At 50.0% G+C, this 22,360-nt stretch overlaps 1 protein-coding gene across 5 annotated transcripts in view; it reads left to right on the top strand.

Moving 5' to 3' along the window:
* Positions 1-2,614: 2,614 nt before the first annotated feature.
* MED26 (mediator complex subunit 26) overlaps positions 2,615-22,360 on the top strand; it is a 56,145-nt gene continuing 36,399 nt past the window's right edge. For 3 of the 5 annotated variants that reach the window (XM_002761865.7, XM_035287134.3, XM_035287132.3), the window contains exon 1: positions 2,615-2,948. In XM_002761865.7, the coding sequence (XP_002761911.1) occupies positions 2,877-2,948 (72 nt within the window). In that variant the 5' untranslated portion in view covers positions 2,615-2,876. Of the gene's footprint in view, positions 2,949-5,916; positions 6,533-22,360 lie in introns of all 5 variants that reach the window. The other 2 variants (XM_035287133.3, XM_078361743.1) reach the window with 2 other exon arrangements.

Below are 22,360 nucleotides of genomic sequence, written 5' to 3'. Positions count from 1 at the left end.
CACCCTTTAATATATATTAAATATGGAATAAAACTACGTATCTGTGTGTGTTTTATGTACCCTGATGTATTTTGGTGTTATATTTTATGAAGTGTTTCATTCATTCCAGAAACAGCCATTGAGACCCATAGTGTACCTAATCTGTGGAAACTGAAATGCATTTGTATGTCTGGGTGTGTGTGTACAGCTACCATGTATTTGGTGAAACTTTCATTGACTTATTCCACAAATAATATTTTTCTACCGGGGATACCAAAAAGAGACAGTTGGTGCCCTTCAGGAACTCAGTCATGTTAATGCTTCTTAGTTTTTAAAAAACAGGTAAGTTGAGTACTTTACAAATGTTCATTTATTTATTTTTTTTTGAGACATAGTCTTGCTGTAACCCAAGTTGAAGTACGGTGGTGTGATCTTGGCTCACTGCGGCCTCCGCCTTCTGGGTTCAAGCAATTTTTGTGCCTCACCCTCCCCAGTAGCTAGGATTACAGGTGTCTGCCACCATGCCTGGCTAATTTTTCTATTTTTAGTAGAGATGGGGTTTCTCCATTTTGGCTCTGCAGGACTTGAACTCCTGACCTCAAGTGATCTGCCCGCCTTGGCTTCCCAAAGTGCTGAGATTACAGGCCACCATGCCTGGCCCCAAATTTTTGTTGTTTTTGTTTGAAGCTGAGTTTCGCATTGTTGCCCAGGCTGGAGTGCAGTGGTGTGATCTCGGCTCACTGCAACCTCGACCTCCCAGGTTCAAGCAATTCTCCCTCCTCAGCCCCCTCTAGTAGCTGGGATTACAGGGGTGTGCCACTATGCCCAGCTAATTTTTGTATTTTAGTAAAGATGGGGTTTCACCATGTTGGCCAGGCTGGTCTCAAACTCCTGAGCTCAAGCGATCCACCCACCTTGGCCCCCTGAAGTGTTGGGATTACAGGTGTGAGCCATGGCCCAAATGTTTCTTAAAATAACCTGACCCATGCAAAATAAATGTCTCCTATGTAATCCTTTATTTAAAAAAAAAATACTGTACCTCCGAGTTAGAAATTAAGAGAGAGGCAGGACGGCAATATGCCTGAGGAAGGCTTTGTTTATTTTGCTTATCAGAAATGAGATAAAGAATTATCTCCGAATGGGCCAGTTTCCAACTTGGACCATGTACACCACGTACACCCAGCACCACATTCTGGGAGGGGCGGGGGTGGGAGCAGTAAATGACGAGTGTTTTTGCCCGTGTTGCTTTTCTCCTCCCAAGTGTGATGTAAAACTTTTCACATGTGCAGAAGCACGCTACCATAGCCACGTGCAGAAGCAGCCGTTTTTGCAAATGAAAATATTTCCCAGAAGCATAACAAATACAAGACTAACAGGTGTCGGGCAGATCCAAGGCACACATGTGGTTCTCATCAGCCGTCTTCCTCCTGTTTTAAATCTAGGTCTTCCTGTAACCGCGGGAAAAAAAAAGATTTTTCCCGAGGCCGCCGAGCTTGCCTTTCCACCCCGTCTCACAAAGCATTTCCAACAGAGCTCCCAGAGAGAGGGGAGCAATTACAGAAGGCAGTAAATAGGGTGGAGGTAGGAAGGGCCCCCTTAAACTTGACATCTGCTGTTCTGGGCTTAACCCCGAAGTCTGGGTGACCTTGAGCCTCAGTTTCCTCTTGTGTGACATGTTTGGTTCCGAGAATGAGGGTCTCAGTTTTACAGCATCTCCAAGCAGAGGTGGGTGGAAGGGTCTTTCAATCACGGGGTTCTCCGCCGGTGAGGGGGGGCGGGGAGACTGTGGCCCCCAGGGAACGGCGGCAATGACTGCAGACTGGGGGAGGGGGCGATCGGGTGGCCAGAGATGCCGCTCTACTTCCGACAGATCGGAGAGCCCGCCCCGACGACAGAGGGATCCCGCCCAAATACCAGTGGTGCCGAAGTGGAGAAGCCGCGGTAGAGATGCAGGTTTGCAACCTCCGGCTTTCCGGCGTTCCCAGCTAGTGGGGCGGCTCCTGCCAGAAGCGCTTTGCTGCTTCACGTTTCCGCGATGGGGGTCGCACGTGGCTATGCAGACCCCCCCCCGCCCCGCCACACCCACTCCCACACCCTCTGAGGGGCGGAGGTGGCCGCGGCGACATCCCCGAGCCCCTCCGATGACCCTTCGGGACGCAGAATCACAACGTGAACGTCTGGTTCCCTCGCCCCCTCAAAAAACTCGACAGCTGCTAAGCCTGCAACTCCCGTACCCCAGTCACGCGCCAGGAAGGGTCTCCCCAAGAAAGGATTCTCCCATCGCCCTCCCCGCCCTGAGGTAGCCGCCGCGAGCGTCAGGGTTCAAGGACTCTTCGCGCGCGCGCTTCCGTCGGAAAGCCCCGCCCCGTGACCCGGGCTGGGGCGGGGCCTCCAGGCAGTGACCGTTGCCCCGCCCAACCTCCTCCCAACGGCTGCCTTGGCTGGGCGGTGGGGCGGGGCGGCACGGGCGGGCGAATGCGCCTGCGTGCGCATGCGCGCTGGTGAGGGGCGTGGACCACGGGCTGCCCCGCCCAGGTTTGGCGTCTCCTCCAGCCCCATCTCCCAACCTCCTCAGCGTGGCGCCGACGCTGCGTGCGGCGCTGACTACCCAGAGTACTCCGCGCGGGGGCAGCTCACTGGAGTTTGGTTCTCGAGGCGGCGGCAGCGAGCGGCGGCGGCTCCGGCAGCTCCTCCTCCTCCTTCGGTGGCGGCGGCGGCCCGGGACCGAGACCCGGCCCCGGCTCCCCTCTCCGCCACCCCGCGCGCCCCCAACTCCCCCGGCGCCGCGGGGAACATGCGGCTCCGGCTCCCGGAGGCCGGCGAGTGAGTGACCCCCGTCCCCCGCCTCAGCCCGCCCGCCCGCTGGCCCGGCCGCAACCCCCCGCCTCGCCCAGGCAATGACAGCGGCTCCGGCGTCTCCGCAGCAGATCAGGGACCGGCTGCTGCAGGCCATCGACCCCCAGAGCAACGTAAGTACCGGCCGCGCGAGCTGGGACGGAGGCCGCATGGGCCCGGGACCCTCCCCCTCTCCTGTCCCTTTCGCCCAAAGGGCTTCAGGGGACCCGTCTGGCGCCCACCTCCCTTCAAGGGCCGCTGCCATCCCTGCCTTTCGCTCCTCGGGCCCGTGCCGGGGGCAAGTTGGGCAGCCCGGCAACGCTCTGTACGTGAGGCCGAGGCTTCCGTGCGGCCTGGGCGGAGGAAGCAGACAGGAGACTGAGGCTAGAGCTTTTCCCCCCTTTCTACTCCAGCTCTACGACCCTGACTGCTCTGGACGAAGCCCCCCTGCCTCGCCCTCCCTCCGGGACCCGAGACCCCCGGGAAGCCCTCCTGGAGCGGGGGAGGGGAGGGAGAAGGTCTGTGAAGCAACTGGTGTCCGGGGTATGACTCGGGGAACCTGTGTCTCTCATTTCTCGGCCTTCTGGGCGATCAGGGAAGTCCTTGTTCCCTCTCCTCCCGGCCGGCAGCACCTACCCGGCTTCGCACAGAACCCCCAGTCTGTTTTGCCCCTGGCGGGGTAACCAGGGTACGTGGAGAGTCTGTCTCTGTTCTGTGACTGGACACGCCTTTGCCAAAAACCCTCCTGGGGTCGCTGCCGACGACAGATGATCGCGGGGAGGGTGGGATCCTTCCTGTTGCCTTTCTGGGCCTAAGTACTCATTGCGTCTCTGACCAAGCCAGAGCTCCATTTTTTGGCTAGTGAATTAAAGAGGACTGTTTCCTCTCCGTTTACCCAAAACCCGTGTTTCAGTCAGCTCTTTCCCTCACGTGGGGAGTCTCGGCTCGGTGGTTTGTGACCCAGACTGTCAGGGTTAACTCTAGGGTGTCGCTTCCTCAGGTGCCCCTTTGCTGGGGCTACTGTTTTTAGAGGGACCACCCCCTCCCCCCTCCGTGTGTGTGTGTGTGTGTGTGTGTGTTGGGGGGGTGGGAAGACTGATCTATTCTCATATTTTCTCTAAGTGTTTCTTGGCAGTAGGGGTCATTCTTCTGGCGGCAGGAGCAGGGCGGTGGGAAGATGTGGTAGCATCCAGGTATGAAGTAAGGGCCTGGGAGACCAGGAAGTGGCCATTGAGATCACTTTTTAATATGCTGTGAATGGAAGAAAAAAATCATCTTTGGCTTGGCCAGGTAACTCAGGTTTCTCTTCCCATGGGGGTTTTTGCTTTTATTTTTACATGAGCTTGGCTGATTACTCTTAGCAGTATGCTTAACTCTGATGATGTTTTTGGAATAATTCACATTGGCTTAAACAATTTTGGGTAAAGACTGAAGGGTTATGAGTTTTTTCTAAGGCTCTGGTTGCTGTGACATAAGTACCGCTCTTATCCCTGGTAATCAGGTCCCATTAAAATTGATTGTAATTGTGTTTAACAAATTTTGTGTTATACATTTTTGTCATGACTTTGGGGGTGGAGTGGACACAAGCTATATAAAACCTTCTAGAATGTCCTTTTTGCAGTAACTGGTGCCACTGCAATTTTAAAGACTGAAATATTAGAGGATAAAACAGGTGACATGAAAAAAATAGCATTGGTGACTTGTGCATCTTTTGTGGAGTCAGAAGGTAATTTTTTTTTAATCTCACGTGCTCGCTTCCCTTCGGGAGAGTCGGAGAGGTTGCTGAGATATTAGCATTGATCCTTAATGCCACCTCAGAGAGCTTTGGGATCAGGCAGTGTTGTAGATTAGGCCACCCCAGTGACCTCAGGGGTTCCACTGTTGTGTAAGGCTCTAATCTAGAGGGTTCCTTGAGGCAGAAGAGAGAAAGGAGGAGGGAAGGCACCTTCATTTTGTATGTCTTAGCATATGCAGAAATGTTATGTAGGTAGGTCCCTGGTTATGTTACCTGGTGTGGAATTTACCTGATGATAATGGGCAGAGTCCTACTAACATGGAGTGCATGGATTTGGGAAATTATCTCTTTGACTATGAGCAGTGAGGAAAGTGCCTCCTTTGTGAGTGACCCTCTGGGCGCTGTTATGGGCCATTTGACAGGACCATTCGATAGGACCATTCGGTTTGAGCAAACACCATGCAGAAACCCAGAGCCGCAGTGGACAGGGTTGCTGGCAGAGGTGGTGGTGAGGGCCAGGCATGTCAGTATGTCTGCAGTTTCTCTCAGATCAGTGTGGGTTCAGGTGAGAGCAGGTGGCTCCAGCACAGGCACTGCTGGCCCGCTGTCTCCTCTCTGGCCTGCGCAATGATGGACTCCACTATTGGATATTTAGTTGACACATATTTAGGATCCTCATGGAAAGAAAAAAAAACGGGGACAGTGTTGAAGAGCCAACACTAAAATTAAACCTCTTCTGAGAGAAGCGGCAGAGAATTGTGTCATGTAATGCTTACCTTTATGCAATTATGGTTAACAAACTTAGCTGTTGCTTGCAAGATCAGTGTCAGGAGCTGACCTAATATCCACAAGTATCTGGAAAGTTGAGGAAGTGACGAAGTCATGTTTACCAACCATACCCTTGACAAAGGAATTCTTAGGAGGAAAACTGTTCCTTTGCTGTAACTTTTAGCCCCTGGAGTATGCATTTTTGAATTCCTATAGCAGCAGGCTCACAGTTAGTAATTTCTGCCAATTCAATAATAAAGTAAATCCTCTACTCTCCTTTTCAAAAGGCTACTAACAGTTTTTCAGAGCAGTCAGAGCCTTTCTTTTTGCCGTGCACCCTTTCAGCCCCGGATGTTGAAAATCTCCGAAGCGCAGTGTGTGCATGATTGTTCCAGCTTCCTCTCGCTGCATTGTGGGTAAAGTGAAGGACCGTGTCTTACTCTCTCGCACAGCTGTCGTAGTGAGCAGTCTCCTCTCAGCAGGTGATTCAATTCCCATCTGCCTGGGACACTTGTCGTTTTGTGGAGATACAAGCTTTATCGTCCTGAGCGGCACTCAAGCTCCTTGGGGATGTTTCATGTCTTGTCTTCTCCCTCTAGAGCAGAAGCAGTAGACATGCTTTCTACCTGCTGCTTAAACCGACTGAATGCTAGCCTCCGTCTTGGACCTGTGCCCGAGGAGCTACATTTGAGCGCCATTTTGCCAGGAAGCCTTTGTGACCATCTTATACCCAAAAGTTCAGTCATGGAATCTTCTAATGCAGAACTTTGGAGACCGAAAGAATCACAGGTGGCTTGAGACCCTGCTCAGTAGAACTTTGAGGAACACGGATCTTAAGTGATGATGAACAAACAGCTTTTAGAGGAAAGCTCTGGCAGATACTAGACGGTGTACTGCATCCTTGTAACAAGCAAAATAACAGCACAGGGCAGGGCTTGCTAGCTGCAGGTGAATGCCCTGTGTTCAGATCAGGGAGACACCTGAGAAGGTCCTGCAGCAAAGAAGGAGCTGAACTATCCCTGGACGTGTGTGTCAGTGCCTCCAGCGGCCAGGATCTGAGCAGGAAACGTCCTTGGGAGCTGCTTGCTTTCTCACAGCTCTTGAGACAGCAGAGACCAAGGGGAGGTGACTGAGGGACTCTACAGAGACACAGCAAGAAAGATAATTTTCCCACCTAAGAATTGGAAGGTTAGATGTTGCTACCCTGGCCTGCCTGTGAGTTTGTTCATGGGGTGGGATTGGAAACTGGTGGTGTATGCACCCCATAAAGCTACCTCCAGATCTAAGTTCAGATCCTAGAAGGGACAGCAGAGGCTAATGTGAATTGTCCTAGAAGGTTTTTTTTTTTAATATATCTTTGCAAGGTACAGTGTGTGCAGTTTCTCAACTAAGAAAATTCTAAACCAAGGTGTATGCTTTATTAGTTTGTGTGGCACCCTGTCAGAGAGTTCTACTTCCTCCCAACGGCCTTCTGAGTGAGGGAGCCCGTCTCCCCTTTTGCAGGTGCAGAAGGTAATAGGTGCTGCTCAGTGGGTATCTCCTGGGGCCAGCAGAGGACAAGATGCTTTTGTTTCTTATTGATCTAATGGGAGGTGGTGGAACCGAAGTTAGGGACTTACCCAGAGTCATTAAGTGACAGTGCTTAGAGTCCTTCCGACTTTGAACACCACCACGCTGCCTTGAAAGATGGAGAGATGGCTCCAGAAGAGGCATGAGAGGACAGCATTTTTTAGATGGTAAGAAAACTTGTGGGAAGCTTGTAATGTCCCATATGAGTTTATATGAGAAAACAGCTTGGGGCTGGATCTACCTGTGTTAGACCTAACAGGGTGATGATACGAGACAGCCTGTCCCATGGACATCTTAAGGTCTCTGTCATGGACAGAATCCTGGGCCAGACCACAGTATGGCAGTTATCAACTGATACAGAACTTTTCGTGAGTCTGTGTGACCAGTTTGCTCTCTGCTTCAAGATTACAGTACTTTTGATATTAACCTGAAATGCCGTTGATTCTACAGAAAAGCAGAATGATATAAATTGCAAAATGGAGAACTCTATATTTTGACCCTATCCAAAATATTAGAGGACCCTAAACCCAAACATGTAGATGCCGGCTGACCCACAGTTGCCCGGATTCAGGAACACTCTTGTCTTTCCTCTGTATCTTGTGGCCCAGGACACAGGAGAGGAGCAGCATGGTGTTCTCTGACTTCGGGAAATAGAAAGGTAGCAAGTGTCACCTGTGATACAGGTGCATGTCCTTGTCTGTGACTCACTGTCTCTCAGGAGAAAGTAGACTTTACTGTCTGTCCTCACTGAGGTTTCTGGGTAGTCCTCAGTCTTTGTTGTCCTAGTCAGAGGTCCCAGAGCCCTGGAGGACTAAGACCAGCCTGTGGGCAGGGGCTTTATCTTGGATACAGATGTAAAAAGGCACCATGATCACGTCAGGCCCTGGGCAGCTGTGTGAGGTGGGACATGTACCTTAAGGGTGCCAAGCTCCCTTAGGTGAAGGAGGACACCTGGACTCACCTTCTTGATTTTGGTGTCTGCGAGCATCTTCTCAGATGGAGCTCCAGTTTAACCAGACTGACTCTAAGTGACTCAGGTGACTACAGTCCAGTGGGAGGGGTCTCCTGGCTACTCCCCCACTATCATTTTCTGGAAACTGGGTGCTTTGTCACTACAAGTGGTGCTTTTCCTTTGTATAGCTAGTGGTAAGTTGTCCTATGTCTGCCTGGTCCCTTTGGGGACCAGGAGCTGTTTGTCAGAATGGGTGGCTAAGTTTGTGTCCCAGTGGGTCCAGAAGAGGCAGTGCATTTCATTCCAGTGTGTTCTCGCCAGCACCAATGTTTGGAGCACCCTTCCAAAACTCTCAGAGCAGAGTGTGGAGTTGCCATAGGGATTCCCTGAACCAGGAAGCATCTACTGAGTAAGAAAGAACTACCAATAATTCTGCATGCTGTGTTTAAAAGTATTCTCTGAGTGGATTCCATGTCTTGGGAGGCAGTACAATTACGTTTCAGTCACCAACTGATTAGCAAGTGCTTATGTGCTGGGTGTAGAGGTTGCACACCTGAAGATGCCCGGCCCCTGCGCCCAAGGGACCTGGAGCCTCATAGGGAAGAGGGCAGATAGAGCATGTACATGAATGACCTGGAGTAGGGTGCAATGGCGTGTGGGATCGGCAGATAGAGCATGTACATGAATGACCTGGGGTAGGGTGCAATGGCATGTGGGATCGGCAGTCAGGGATGGCCTGATGGTGCTACAGGTCTCAAGTTCAAATGGAACAGTTCTCCCCATGCCTTATTTGGAAACAGTTGAGAATTCTTAAGAATATGAGATGTTTTCTTAAGTATATTCTGTCATCCAGGTTCTCAGAATAAGTTCTGTAGTCAGGCTGGCAGGGACTTCTTGCTTTGTCTCTGGCATGAGGGAAACAGCTGAAAGGAATAGTGGGCAAGTCATCGGGCAGTTTGCCCTCTCTGACATGGGATGGGGCACGGGCAGATGTCGAGCTGTGTCTGTGGGTATGGTGTGGGTATCTGGGCTTGAGAAAATGCGGAGGGCCTTGGGGTAGCATGTCTGTTGGGCTGTTTTTCAGTATTTGGGGTGTTGTACCCTCTGGATTAGGTTTGCTCTGTGTGACTTTTGGAGGCAAGCCTAGGGTGGGGAAGATGAGAGTTCCGTGATGTGCTTAGGGAAACGGTGGATTATTATCAGAGCTGGCCTGACTCATTCCAGGGGCACTGCAAGGTGGCCATGTGGACATGCTCAGGCCCTCTGTATGGGCCCTTGGATTCTGTGACCATCCGAGTACAGGGAGGTCCTGCGATTCTGTATGGAGCCTATTCAAAAGGAGAGAGGTCATGTCAGGTGAAGTACCAGCTGCCCTCTGCGAACTCACATCCCAAGGATTGCCAGGCAATTGGGGTTAAAGGCCCTTGGATGTTACTGGGACTGCAGCAAAGCTTCCTGGGTTCATCCACTGCAGGAAAATGAATCTTGGAAAGCCTCAGGGGGCTCATCAGGTTTCCCTTGCATGCAGTTAGGCTCCGTCTCCTGTGTGCCAGCAGTGGTCTCTGCCGGGCAGCAAAGGCTGCAAGACGAACAGCCACTGTTTACTGAGCACTTACACAGTGCCAGACACTACTGTATGGAGTGTCTCGTTAGTTCTTTGATCTACTCCTAGGGTAAGTGTTTCATCTTCATTTAGGGGTAAGGAGAGATTCACTGATTTGTCTGGTATTGCAGACAATGGAACCAGAAGCCTTGGGCCTGAAGCCAGCACTGGGTGGCTGTGATGGCAGGGAGCTTAACTACAACAGTCTTCCTTCCACTTCCCCACATCAGTGGTGCCCAGTGTGGAAGCTGAACTCTATTGAGTCTTCGAAGGTGTTTCCTGCAAACATGAAGTGTTTTCACGTTACATTTTCAATTCCATTCTTCCCAGTCCCTACAACCATTCCCCCTTTAAATTCCTCTAGCCTAGTGGTGCCAAACCGTTTTGAGTATGAGGGTTCATTTTTATCATCAGAAACCTTCTGGAACTTTCACATAAAACAGGTGTGCTTTGAGTAACTGTTTTAAAGAAAATTTGAGGGCAGAGCCTACTCCTAATCCAGCCGTACTTTGAAATGAAGTTCTATCTTGTCATCAGAACAGCATCAGTGTAACTTTCAGAACAGCCTTACTTGTATGTGTGTGACACCTGGAATTTGACCTTTGTGCTGCCTCCAGTTGGGAGCCTCCTGTCATCCCTACTGCCTCCCTTTTCTGAAACCTTGCCTGGCTTAATCCAAGACCATCTCCCTCAGGAACCATTCATCATTTAAAACCGTGTATTCCTGCTGATAATGGGTGTTGTTGGTTACGTTTTCCATGTGATTGTGAGTGCCTCGGTAGCAGAGCAGGAGTTCCTTCCCAAATATCTAGAACTGCCACAGCATGTGGGTGACCAAATACTTGGTGTCTTACTGTGAACAGGGCCAGTTTTGGGAATGGCTGTCAGCGTTACTGAGCAGGTCCTAGCTGCCAGCAGTTTTCAGCACGTCTGCATTCAAAACACGTGTAATCTTTATAGCAGGTATAGATTAAACAGGAGGCAGGTGCTAGTGAGGCAGCTGAGGCTAAGCGGACACACAGCTGGAAGGAGGCTAGGTGGGATGAGACTGGGATTGGAACACACCCACCTGCTGTCTGCCTCCCATGTCACCTGTGAGAGGGCAGTGGGCGCATGCTGCGCAGGCGCTCCCCTTTCCTGCCTGAGTCCAGCTCTTTATTGCCAGTTTCATCTGTACGCTGCTTTCATGCCAGGCTGGGAGGACAGTGGTCCCTGAAATGCTCTGTGCTTTCTCTGGAACTGGCTGAGGAGGGGGTGTGAGGTGTGTTTTCCTCTTTCTCTTCTGTTATTTTTCACCCTAACAGAGAAGGCCACGCTTGATCCCTAGACACTGTTCAAATGCCACTTCGTCTGCGAAGCCTGGGTCCCCCAGGATCCTTCAGCCTTTTTTGGTCATGTGACCAAACATTTGGCATTCCTGGACACACATCTCCCAAGATTTTCATTTGCTATGGCCAGAAAGTGGGGTGCTGCTTTGTCCAGGCTACACCCTGTGGTGGGTCAGCCTCATGGCTGCTATGGAAACTGGTCACTCGTGTGTTGGGTACACAGCATGGTTTTGTAGGGTGCTGGCTGTGTCTGGCTTGACTCTGGTGGGGGTTCTGTGGTGCGGGTGTCAGCAGTGGGTGAGTTACTGGGAGGACTCAGGTGCGTGTGACCCGTGGCCCACACCGAGAGCCCAGTGGGCTGGCAGCAATCCCAGGCTCTGGCAGCCCCACGGCCGGCTTATGCCTTCACACGGCGGTGTACTCTTCTCTGTTTTCCACCCACACTCCTGGTCACATTGGCTTCCTGGGCAGCCACCTGCACACACTGGGTTTAGGTTCTTCTTAGCCTCTTGATGACTTGTTTTGATGTCCCCCCTTCTAGTCATCAGGTTCCTGGCCCAGCTTCAGTTGGGTGTGAGGAGGTGGCCACATCCTCTTTCCCCCAGGGTAATGTGGTAGTTACCATGGCAGCTAACGGCCCTCCTGTTCTGCAGGCCAGCTCTCCAGAACCCTTTATAAACTGCCCAACTCCATTCACCTCCTCGAATCTTGCATGGTGCCTAGGCAAGCAGTCAGCAAGCTGGCTTTTCAGCGCTGTCAGTGGGAGATCCGTGATACTGATGTGAAGGGGTATGAAATAAGAACAGCTTACCCTTTTGGGTGGTAATTGGTTCACATTGTTTCCTTCCGTGTTCAGTTAGCTGGTTGCCTGCACAGCAACCTGTCTTTACTTCCTATACTAATTCTGTGGCCCGTCCAGCCCCAGAGGGAGGTTAGCACTGTGCTGGGGGCGAGAGCTCAGACACAAAGGGGCTGATGGTCACTCAGGCCTAAAGGCAAGTTTTTGATCAGGTGAGGACCTGGTGTTTCTCCCTTCCTCTTTTGCAGTGCTGTCTTCACACAGTGGGTCGTCTTCCTCTCCGTCCCAGCAGTTTCAGGATTTTCCCCTCACCAAACTCCCAACTCTTTGTCAGAAGCCCCAGCAAACATTTCCTTATGCCTGCTCTGGGCTTTGATTGAATTAGCAGCTTAATTGAATTAGTTGATTGGTTTACCCCTGATCTGGTGTGAGTTCCACCCAAAAAGGCCCTCAATAGAGGGGATGTTCCCAGGAGACACTAAGGTCCTGTTAACGGGAGAAGAGTAGTGGAGCCAGTGTCCCTGGATGGGCAGTGATGTCATCCACTCTATGATGTGACCGTCAAATAGTTGGGCCTGCTGCTGGGCCCTGGATCCAGAAGGAAAAATAGAAGTAACTGAAAGGTAAGGTCGTGAGGAGCAACCGGGTGGTCTGGCTGTGTGAGGTCACCGCGTGGAGTTGTGAGTACCTTCTTGTTCTGGTTGAACCGCAGACTCTGCATTTGCCTGTAGTCACCCTTGGGGACCTCACTGTCACACTGTCCTACTGCAGGTGCTGGCTGGCTGCAGCTTCAGATCCCATTCTGAGCTGGAGAGAGTCTTGCATGGTGCTGTTTTTTCTCCCTGTCCTGCCATTCTCTCCTGGTGCTTGAGTTACTGCCTGGAGTGGGGCCCATGTTGGGACAGGTGGTGCTGTCCTGGTGGCCTGAACCCCCCTAAGGCCTCCTGCAGTCATGAGGAGACTGTGCTATGACCCAGACAAGAGCTGTAGCTTCTCTGAACTTGTGGGCCCTCGGCAGAGGCTGGGAGATCTGTTGGGTCCGATTGTCCTGCCTGTTTTCTCTCATCTGTTCTTCCTCCCTGGGTAACCAGAAACTGATACCTGCGTTTCCGTGCTTGGCTTCTTCCCCTTCGGTTAACAGAGAGGAGTAGAGTCAAGTCTTTTTTTTGCGGCCTCCATTTCCCCCAACCCCACCTTGTTTCTGGGGGCTCTCAGTAAGCACCTGATGTTGGTATCTGCTCCCCTTTTGCCTGGCAATGGCGGAAGTGGGCTGCATGTTAAGTTTCAGGCTCCCCTGTGAGGGAAAGATTTGTAAATGGGTATTCCACCTTCACTTCTGTCTTAAGGGAGTTTCTCAAGCAATTCATTTCTCACCTTGATGGTTGCTGGGCAAGCAAGTGCTGCCCCTGAGTGAGGAGCCTGTCTTCTCCCAGAAGAGCTTCAGCACTGCCCTCCTGCGAGCTCCTCCTGCATTTCTCCTTCACGTTTTCCCTTCTTTGACTACTGAGCTTAAAGAAGTGCTGTTTGGGATTGAAATTAGGGTGGGGAGAAAGGAGAGGGAATCTTTTCTGTTTCTGGTCCTCGGCTCTGTGTGTGTGTGTGTGTGTGTGTGTGTGTGTGTGTGTGTCTGTGTGTCTGTGTGTCTGTGTCTGTGTCCGCCTGTCTCATGGATGGGCTGCTTCGTGTGTTGGGAAAGGCAGTAGCTCCTGAGTTTGACTTGTTGTAGAGAGGAATTACTTTCTAGTTTCCAGCTCTGGAAACTTCAGGAGAAGCACTCTGGCTTGGCTTGGGGGTGGCATGAGAGGGTCTTGTAAGAAAGTGGCAGTGCCCACAGGAAGTTTGGGAGGAGTTTCCAGAAGGAGCAGGGTCTTTTGTGCAGGCAGAAGCAGCATGTTCCCCCTGGCTGCTCCAGCCCTGTATACCTGAAGGAAAATATTGAAAACCCTGGCCTGGAGTGGGAGTGGGCGCCTTAGGTGTTCGGGTGTATTTGGCAGTTGGTATTTGCGCTGGATTGTATACACAAGACTTGCACATTGCCTCTCTGTCAGCCCAGTGAGGAGTTGGGGTGTGAACAGACGGGCACCTCCTCGTCACCCTGGTGATGATGCTTCTGTGTTGAGAGCACTGTGGACGTGGTTTCCTATCTGATTGCTTGGTGGGCTCCATCAAATTGAGAAATAGGAAGGAAGCGGTATCATCCGTCTGGGAAGATTGTCATGCCAGGTTGTCTTCTCTTTAGGGCGCCGTCCTTTGTGCTCGTCATGGGCACTTGGAATGAATGACAAGGCCTAGCAATGAGAGGTGTCTGCCTCCCTGGTTCCCTTGCCCCTTGCTGCATTGGTCTCTCTTTTCTCTTCTTAACTCCTTCCAGTGGTGCCTGCTCTCCCCAAGCGTTTTGGCTTTGCATAGCACTGCTCATGCTCTTCGGCCCTTAAGATTTTCCCCAGGTGGTCTCAGAACCACAGCCTCTATGGCACCTGGACAGTTGCTCTCCATTGCTGTCTCCTGTGCCTGGATGTCCAGACAGCCCACTCCAAAATGGATACACCTTGTTCACCTCTGCCCTTGGCATGCCGTGCTGTGTCTGCTGGTGGTGCCATGATCTACCGCTCTGTGGACCAGTTAGGGCCATCCTGGAGTCCTCCTTCCTGTAAGCTGGACCTCTAGGGGGTCTACTGCAGCAGCATTCCAATCAGTCTCTTGCTCTGTCTGTCTGAAGACAGATTGGGATGTTTGACTTCTCTGGTGGGGTCATGTTGCTGGCTGGATGGAGTCTCAGCTCGTTAGGTGGCATAGAATGGAGAAGATAGCCTCTCTTGGGTGGAGGACTTAAGCAGAATAGAGTTGGAACCACTGACTTCCATTCACCTTGCAACCGTCAAGGAGATTCGATTTGCAGCCTTTGTTTTTCCAGAAGGCTGTAAGAAATGCGGCATAGGACGGCTTTTAGGAATGGGACGTGGTCCTGTGCCTGAAACGTCCTGTGTGCTCACATGCATGGTACCTAATAATACACAGGCTTGGTGGTGGGCAGCCCATCTAGCTCCCATTGCTTTCCTCCTGGTCTCTACATCCTAGTTTTCCTGAGAGCTACCCCTTCCTCTCTCCAGTCCATGCCTTTTGGATGGTTAGTAACTTAGGTAGGACTGGCCAGTTACGAGTTTGCATCTTCTTGGGCAGTGATTGGTTCGGAGACAGACCTGTGACCCAGTCAGAGCCTGTGAAAGTTGTAGCACTTTGCTGGAGTAGGGTGGGGAGACTTGACTGGGAGAGGATGTGAGCTGGTTTCTGCTGGGGTTTGCTGCCTGGGGGGCAGCCTATCCAGGAGTAAGACCTGGTCAGAGGAGTGGAAAGGACTAAGACCTCATGGCTTGGCTGATCTGAGGTGAACTCTACCTCAAACTTTTGTGTGTGTGTGTGTGTGTGTGTGTCAGAGTGTTGCTCGGTCGCCCAGGCTGGAGTGCAATGGTGTGATCTTCTGTTCACTGCAACCTCTGCCTTACGGGTTCAAGTAGTACTCCTGCCTCAGTCTCCCAAGTAGCTGGGATTACAGGCGCCTGCCACCATGCCCGGCTAATTTTTGTATTTTTAGTAGAGATGAGGTTTCACCATATTGGCTAGGCTGGTCTCTTGGCCAGGCTGGTCTTGAACTCCTGCTCTTGTGATCCACCCGGCTCGACCTTCCGAAGTGCTGGGATTACAGGTGTGAGCCGCCACCCCTGGCTGCTCCAAACTTTTAAGCTAAGTGAGCCTATGGTTTCCTTTCTTGATTAAACCCATTTGAGCACTTTTCCATCACTTGCAGCCTCGGGAATCATCCAAGCACATTATGCCCCAGGATCTGGGTCAGGCAGCCTCTCTTGTTCCTCTCCTGCTCCAGCCAGGCTCAGCTGCTCATCAGTCAGCTCCTGACCTGTTTGTGCACCCCACCTGATCACCTGCCCTATCTCCCTCCTTGCCTCTCTGGGCTCAGGGTCCAGAGCCTCTGGTCAGCAGCCCTGTCTTCTGACTATTCCAGGCATCCTGGTCTGATCTTTCCCGCAGCGCCTCCTGTAACCGGTCTGACGTGCCTGTCATTTTCCCCACCCCCATTCCCCTTGAAGGCAAAGACTGGTTGGTTGTTTTCTTGCTGGTATGTAGTGAGCCATTCATTCTGTTTGGGCCAGTAACTAATTTACAAATAGATGGGGGTCCATTTCTGACTTCAGATTACAGAAGTAGCATTGCTTAAACAGGGAGGACCCAGTTGGATTTGGGGTAAGAATTCAGGCTAAGCGGGGCCTGAGCAGGGTAGTCATTTGGCTCATGAGTGTTGGGGTAGAAGTAGTTTGACTGGACTTGGCCAGACCCCTGGAGGAAGCCCCTCCTGTGATCGTTACTTGGCTCTCTCCAGACTTCAGCCCTTTCCATTCCTTCCATGCTTCAAGGGGTCTGTTGGAGCCAGAGTGGCATGGTCTGCACACAGGCGCTGAGCCTGTCCTGTGCACATCGCTCAGTTCCACTAGGTCTGGGGATTCTAGAACCTGTTGACAGAGCCCAGGTGGCCTAGTGAACCCCTCAGGCCCGCATGAGCCTGCACATGCCTCCTCCCTCCCTCGAGCCAGGCCTGGACAGATACTCCCCACCCACTCCCCCACCAACCCCCGTTTTTTGTTGTTGTTGTTGTTTGTTTGTTTGAGATGGGGTCTTACTGTCACCCAGGCTGGTGTGCAGTGGCACAGTCGGCTTACTGCAAACTCCACCTCCCCAGCTCGAGTGATCCTCCTACCTCAGCTTTCTGAGTACCTGGGACCACAGACACATGCCACCCACCCCACTAATTTTTTGTAGTTTTTGTAGAGATGGGGTTTCACCATGTTGCCCAGGCTGGTCTCAAACTCCTGAGCTCAAACAGTCTACCTGCCTTAGCCTCCAAAGTGCTGGAGTTACTGGCGTGAGACCCCACACCGGGCCAGACACTACCCTTAGCACATCCTCTGGACCTTAGCTCGAAGACGTTAAGTCCTTCTCAGCTGCTTCTACTTTGGTGACCTTGGAGCAGATCACTTAATGTCTCCAGGCCTCAGTCTTTTTACCTGTGACATGGAGCTAGCATTGCCATCACCTGGTGATACCATCCGATAGGGCTGAGGCGTGTTGAGTGCCTGGCACAATCCCTAACCTCCATTTAGTCATCCTGATCCTGAGGATGCTGATACTATCTCCCTGTGACAGATGAGGAAAGGAGTTTGGGGTGTTGTCTTTGCCAGAGTCCATGCAGTTGGAAGTGGGGAAGTGAGGATTTGAACTCCATCAATCATTCTGTCACCAAGCCCAGGGCATGGATCTCATTGAATCTAGTTACCAATCCTCCTTCACAAACCAAGGGCTGGACGTCATCCTTTGGTGTAAATCTTTATGGGGGACTATAGGGACTTTATCCTGGGGCCATAACAAAAATGGTTACAAGGGCAACAGCATCACCTCTTACTGTGTGCTCCCTCTGTGCCAAAAATTATCCCGTTTCATAGATGGGATAATTCAGGAAACTGGAGCGTAGCCAGGTTAGGTCTCTGGCACTGCACAACTGTGAGCCCAACTCCTCGTGCCCTCAGAGCCTTTGCTTTCATCCAGAGATAACCCTGCTGCCCACTGTAGAGGGAAGTGGGGTGCACATGAAGCCAGTGCCCCTGAACTGGACAGTGCCCGGCAAGCTCATTGGCTTGCCTGTGCCTTAGGTGGAGAGCTGGGGACTGTGCTGTCTTTTTCCACCTCAGAAGTCGGGAAGTTGTGCCTGAGCTGCCATGGAGTGCAGAGGGTCCCCTGTCCCTTTCTCAGCCAGACAGGGTCTCCAGTGTCTCTAAAGCCTTTGAACCATGCCAGCTCCAGTTCATGAGGTCTCTTCTTATGGAGAAGAAGGGAGTCTTTTCATTTCTTATGGGTAGGTTAATGAATAGTTTCAACAATCAACTAGAAATCCTCTAAGCCTCTTCCTCCCCTCCTCCCAAAGGAAGGGAGATGGAAAGAAAGAAAAGTATTTAATATGCAAGAGCTTGGGAGTTAGACCTGGATTCGAATCTCGACAGGTCTGTCTCCAAGTTGTATGTCCTTGGACAAATCACATCAAATATTTGCTTATCAGTGCTATTAATACTTTCTATAAAGTGAGGACGTCCCTATCCTACTAAAGGTAAACAGTGCTGGATACCTAGTAGGTACTAAACATGTACAAGCCCCTTCTCGACTTTTCAGGAAGGAGCCAGGGGATATCATTCCCCTAGATGAGTTTGTAGATACTGAACTTTGATTTTCACAAATGCTGTTCTTTTTCAAGGATAGTCTCTCCTTTAGTGTCAGCAACGAGCAGTTACAAGACGACATTGCATAATTTACACACTTCTAAATGCTCCCTTGGGGGTAAACAGGAAAACATTGGTTGTAGAACAAAATCCCAGATGTCAGGAAGGAGAGGCACACTTCCTTGGAAGAGGTACTTAGGCTGAAATTCACTGTCAGGTTTAAAACCTGCCTAGACTTTTCTAAATCTCTCTGTGCTGCAGTTGTAGATAGGGATGATTAAAATACAACTTTGTGCACATAAAACTGCCTTTCAATATTCAATATCCTTCCTGTGTAAAGACATATTTAGAATTAACAGTCGTGGCCAGGCACAATGTGGCTGAAGCGTCTAATCCCAGCACTTTGGGAAACCAAGGTGGGAGGGTTGCTTGAGGCAAGGAGTTTGAGACCAACCGTGGCAATATAATGAGACCTTGTCTGTACTAGAAATCACAAAAATTAGCTGGTGGTGGTGGCATGTGCCTGTAGTCCCAGCTACTCAGGAGGCCAGGGTGGGAGGATCGCTTGAGCTCTGTAAGCTGAGGCTACAGGGAGCTGAGATGACGATACTGCACTCCAGCTCAGGCGACAGAGCAAGACCCTGTCTCAAAGAAGACAAAAAAAAACAAGAAGTAAGATCTCTTGGATTTTACTGGACAGAAAAATGTTGACGTAATTGATACTTGGAACATATACTTTGCACACAAACATGTGGGCAGAATGGCCTTGGCAGGTAATCAAGACTGGACGTGAAGCCAGCCTGTTGCTGTTTTATCTCTCCAGGCCTATCTCCCACCCCACCCCCCGCAACCTGCATCACCCTGCTGGCAGGAGCTCAGAGCTACTGTCACTCTCCTGGAAACTATTTGTGTACCATAGAAATGCTCTCGTCCTTTGACCCAGTAATTTTACTCTTAGAAGTTTATTTACAGTCTGAGCTTGGTGGCTCACGCCTGTAATCCCAACACTTTGGGAGGCCAAGGTGGGAGGATCAGCTGAGGCAAGGAGTTCAGACCAGACTGACCAACATAGCAAGACCTTGTCTCCCTTTAATTCTTTTTTTTTTTTTTTTTTTTTTTTTTTTAAGGAAGTTTATTTTTAAACAGCATGGGAGAACCTCCAGAATCATGGTGCATCCACAGAGTCAAATAGCCTATAGCCGAAAGCATGATTCTGAAGGCTCTATAGAAAAATGGGCAGGCCTTGCTATCGGGGGAAAGGAGTGGTTTTGTCAGTCAGACATGACAACGAAAGACATCTGGATAGGCCAGTGCCTAAAAAACTAGAACCTGGGGTAAAATGGAAGCACTTGTGTTGGTTGGGGCAGGGGGAATGGGTTGGTTGTATTCCCCTATGCTACATTGTCTTTTCAATTAAACCGTAAAAAACTGAAAATAAAAGTAGACTGCTCTAGCTTGAAGAGCACTTGAGCACTATTGAGAGCAATCGGCTGTGGAGTGGAGTGGATTGCAGGCCTCTGTGTACTGCAATCAGTGGAGAGGATTATTTCCCCTGTCATGCGTTTCCAGGAGGTTCAGAGCAGTGGTGTGCAACACGACACTCCAGTCAAGGCCACCAGTCATGTTCTTCATGTTCCCAGAGGCCTGGGGTCCATCCCACCAGGACTGACGGGACATCACCTGGTTTTCTCCACACAGTGAAGCCACACCCCATGGCTCTGGTAAACACCCTGGAGTGGTTCGTGCCTCTACCTTCCTCCCACCTGTGAGGCCTGGGGCCTGCTGCCAGGATGCTTATTCTTTGTCCCTCCTCTCTCCTTCTCAAGTCCGACCTTGGCCATCTTCCTCTTGGTCCTGCCCCTTCCACACTGATAAGCAGATGACACCACTGTCACTTCACATCCTTCAGTGGTTTTCCATCCTTAGAATAGATGCCTACACTCCTTATTGTCACGATCTACACATACTACAGGCCTTGGGCCCTTCTTTCCTTTCTCAGCTCAACTTGAACCCTCTCCCTCATTCTTGTGTGAGACCCTTCTCCCTGATCCAGTTCTTGTGACAGTCGGACTTCTTCAGGCCTCTCCTGGCCACCCATTGTATAGAGCGCATCCATGCCCTCCTGCTGTCACACTATATTCAGCCTTCCATGTCATGGCATACTTAGGAAACAGTGGCATCCACAGGGTGCAGTGGGTAAGTTGGAGGCGATACTAGGGGAAAGTGCAAGTGCTGTTTCTTCCATAGAAGTTATAACAAAAGACTGGGCACAGCGGCTCATGCCTGTAATTCCAGCACTTTGGGAGGCCGAGGTGGGTGAATTATCTGAGGTCACAAGTTCGAGACCAGCCTGATCAACATGGAGAAACCTTGTCTCTACTAAAAATACAAAATTAGCCAGGCGTGTGGCACATGCCTGTAATCCCAGCTACTCAGGAGGCCGAGGCAGGAGAATCACTTGAACCTGGGAGGCGGAGGTTGCGGTGAGCTGAGATTGTACCACTGCACTCCAGCCTGGGCAACAAGAGCGAAGCTCCGTTTCAAAAAGAAAAAAAAAAAAGAAAGAAATTTAAAGGAAAATAACATACAGGGTATTAGGGAACATAGTCAATACTGAACTTGGGTTGAATAACATTTTTATCGTTATTGTTTTTAGAGACAAGGTCTCGCTTATTATTGTTACTATTTTTTAGAGTTAGAGTCTTGCTCTAAAATCTCTAGTTGCAGGCCAGGCGCGGTGGCTCAAGCCTGTAATCTCAGCACTTTGGGAGGCCGAGGTGGGTGGATCACGAGGTCAAGAGATCGAGACCATCCTGGTCAACATGGTGAAACCCCGTCTCTACAAAAATACAAAAACTTAGCTGGGCATGGGGGCGCATGCCTGTAATCCCAGCTACTCAGGAGGCTGAGGCAGGAGAATTGCCTGAACCCAGGAGGCGGAGGTTGCGGTGAGCCGAGATCGCGCTATTGCACTCCAGCCTGGGTAACAAGAGCGAAACTCCGTCTCAAAAAAAAAAAATCTCTAGTTGCCCAGGCTGGAATGCAGTAGCGCAATTATAGCTCACTGCAGCCTTGAGCTACTGGGCTCAAGGGATCCTCCTTGCATCACTCTCCCAAGTAGCTGCACTACAGGTTCGAGCCACCACGCCTCACTAGTTTTTGTAATTTTTTTTTGTAGAGATGACCTTGCTGTGTTGCCCAGGCTGGTCTTGAACTTCTGGCCTCAAATGATCCTTCCACCTTGACCTCCCAAAGGGTTGGGATTACATGTGTGAGCAACCGCACCCGGCTCAAATAACATTACTGAAATAACGTTGCCTTTTTCTTTTTTTTTTTTTAAAGAGCACTTGTGCCCAAGAATATCAATTTTATGTGTTAGGGTGTGGGTTTTGTTTTGTTTTTGTTTCTGTTTTGCTTGACTTTGATAATTGTTGTGGAGAAATTTTGTTTGCACAAGAAGGTAATAAAACTTAGAAGCATTTTTTTAGTAAACATTCAAAAACGTGTGAGTTGGCATTTCTAAAGAGTCTAGATTCTTTACTCTTTTCGTTTATATGTAGTGTTGAAATACAGTAATGCAAATGGACCTCAGTTTCATTCAGACTGTAAGTACTTCAAAATAATGAAGCTCTAATTTACATAAGGCATCTACTAAGGTATAGACAGTAGTATGCGGGTAAAAGTTTGGCAATCAGCTCTCAGAAAAAAGAAAAAAGTATCCGTATACATACATGTATATGCCTGTAAGTTTATAAGTTTTACTGATATAAAGGATGGGTGGCATGTAATTTGCAAATAATGAAATATACAAAACTGTTGTCAGTTCCACATAGCCAGTTGCTTCTCACCAACTGCTTCCATTGATTTTTGCAAAGCTTTTGTATCAACATGATTGATTGATATCTTTATTTGGTTGTTTTTGTTTTTATGAGACAGAGTCTCACTCTGTCACCCAGACTGGAGTGCGATGGTGCAACCTCCACCTCCTGAGTTCAAGTGATTCTTGTGCCTCAGCCTCCCAAGCAGCTGCAACTACAGGTGTGCACCACCACACCCAGCTAATTTTTTGTATTTTTAGTAGAGACGGGGTTTCACCATTTTGGCCAGGCTGGTCTTGAACTCCTGGCCTCAAGTGATCCACCTGCCTTGGCCTCCCAAAGTGCTGGGATCACAGACATGAGTCACTGCACCCAGCTTGTTCGATATCTTTATTGTGTTAATGAGTCAAGTGATGTCTTTGCCGAATTGGATAATAGTTTTCAGATATCTATACTATAAAAATTTTTTCTCAGTTGTTTTTGCTATTCCCAATGTAGTGACTTTAGACACAACACAGTTTTTAAGTTTAATTGCATTATTAACATTTTCTCCATCAATTTCGTTTTTTTTTTTTCCTCCTGGTTTAAAAAGGACTTGTTTATTTTGAGGAAAAAAGGTCCCAAACATCAGGCCGTTCACAAAAACAACCCACAGTATCAACTTTAGAAAACAAATCTTAAGACTATAACACTAAT

The sequence above is a fragment of the Callithrix jacchus genome, chromosome 22, assembly GCF_049354715.1.
Source record: "Callithrix jacchus isolate 240 chromosome 22, calJac240_pri, whole genome shotgun sequence".
NCBI classification, from domain to species: domain Eukaryota; kingdom Metazoa; phylum Chordata; class Mammalia; order Primates; family Cebidae; genus Callithrix; species Callithrix jacchus.
The sequence above is the reverse complement of the archived record's forward strand: the minus strand, read 5'-3'. Positions and strand labels throughout refer to the sequence as shown.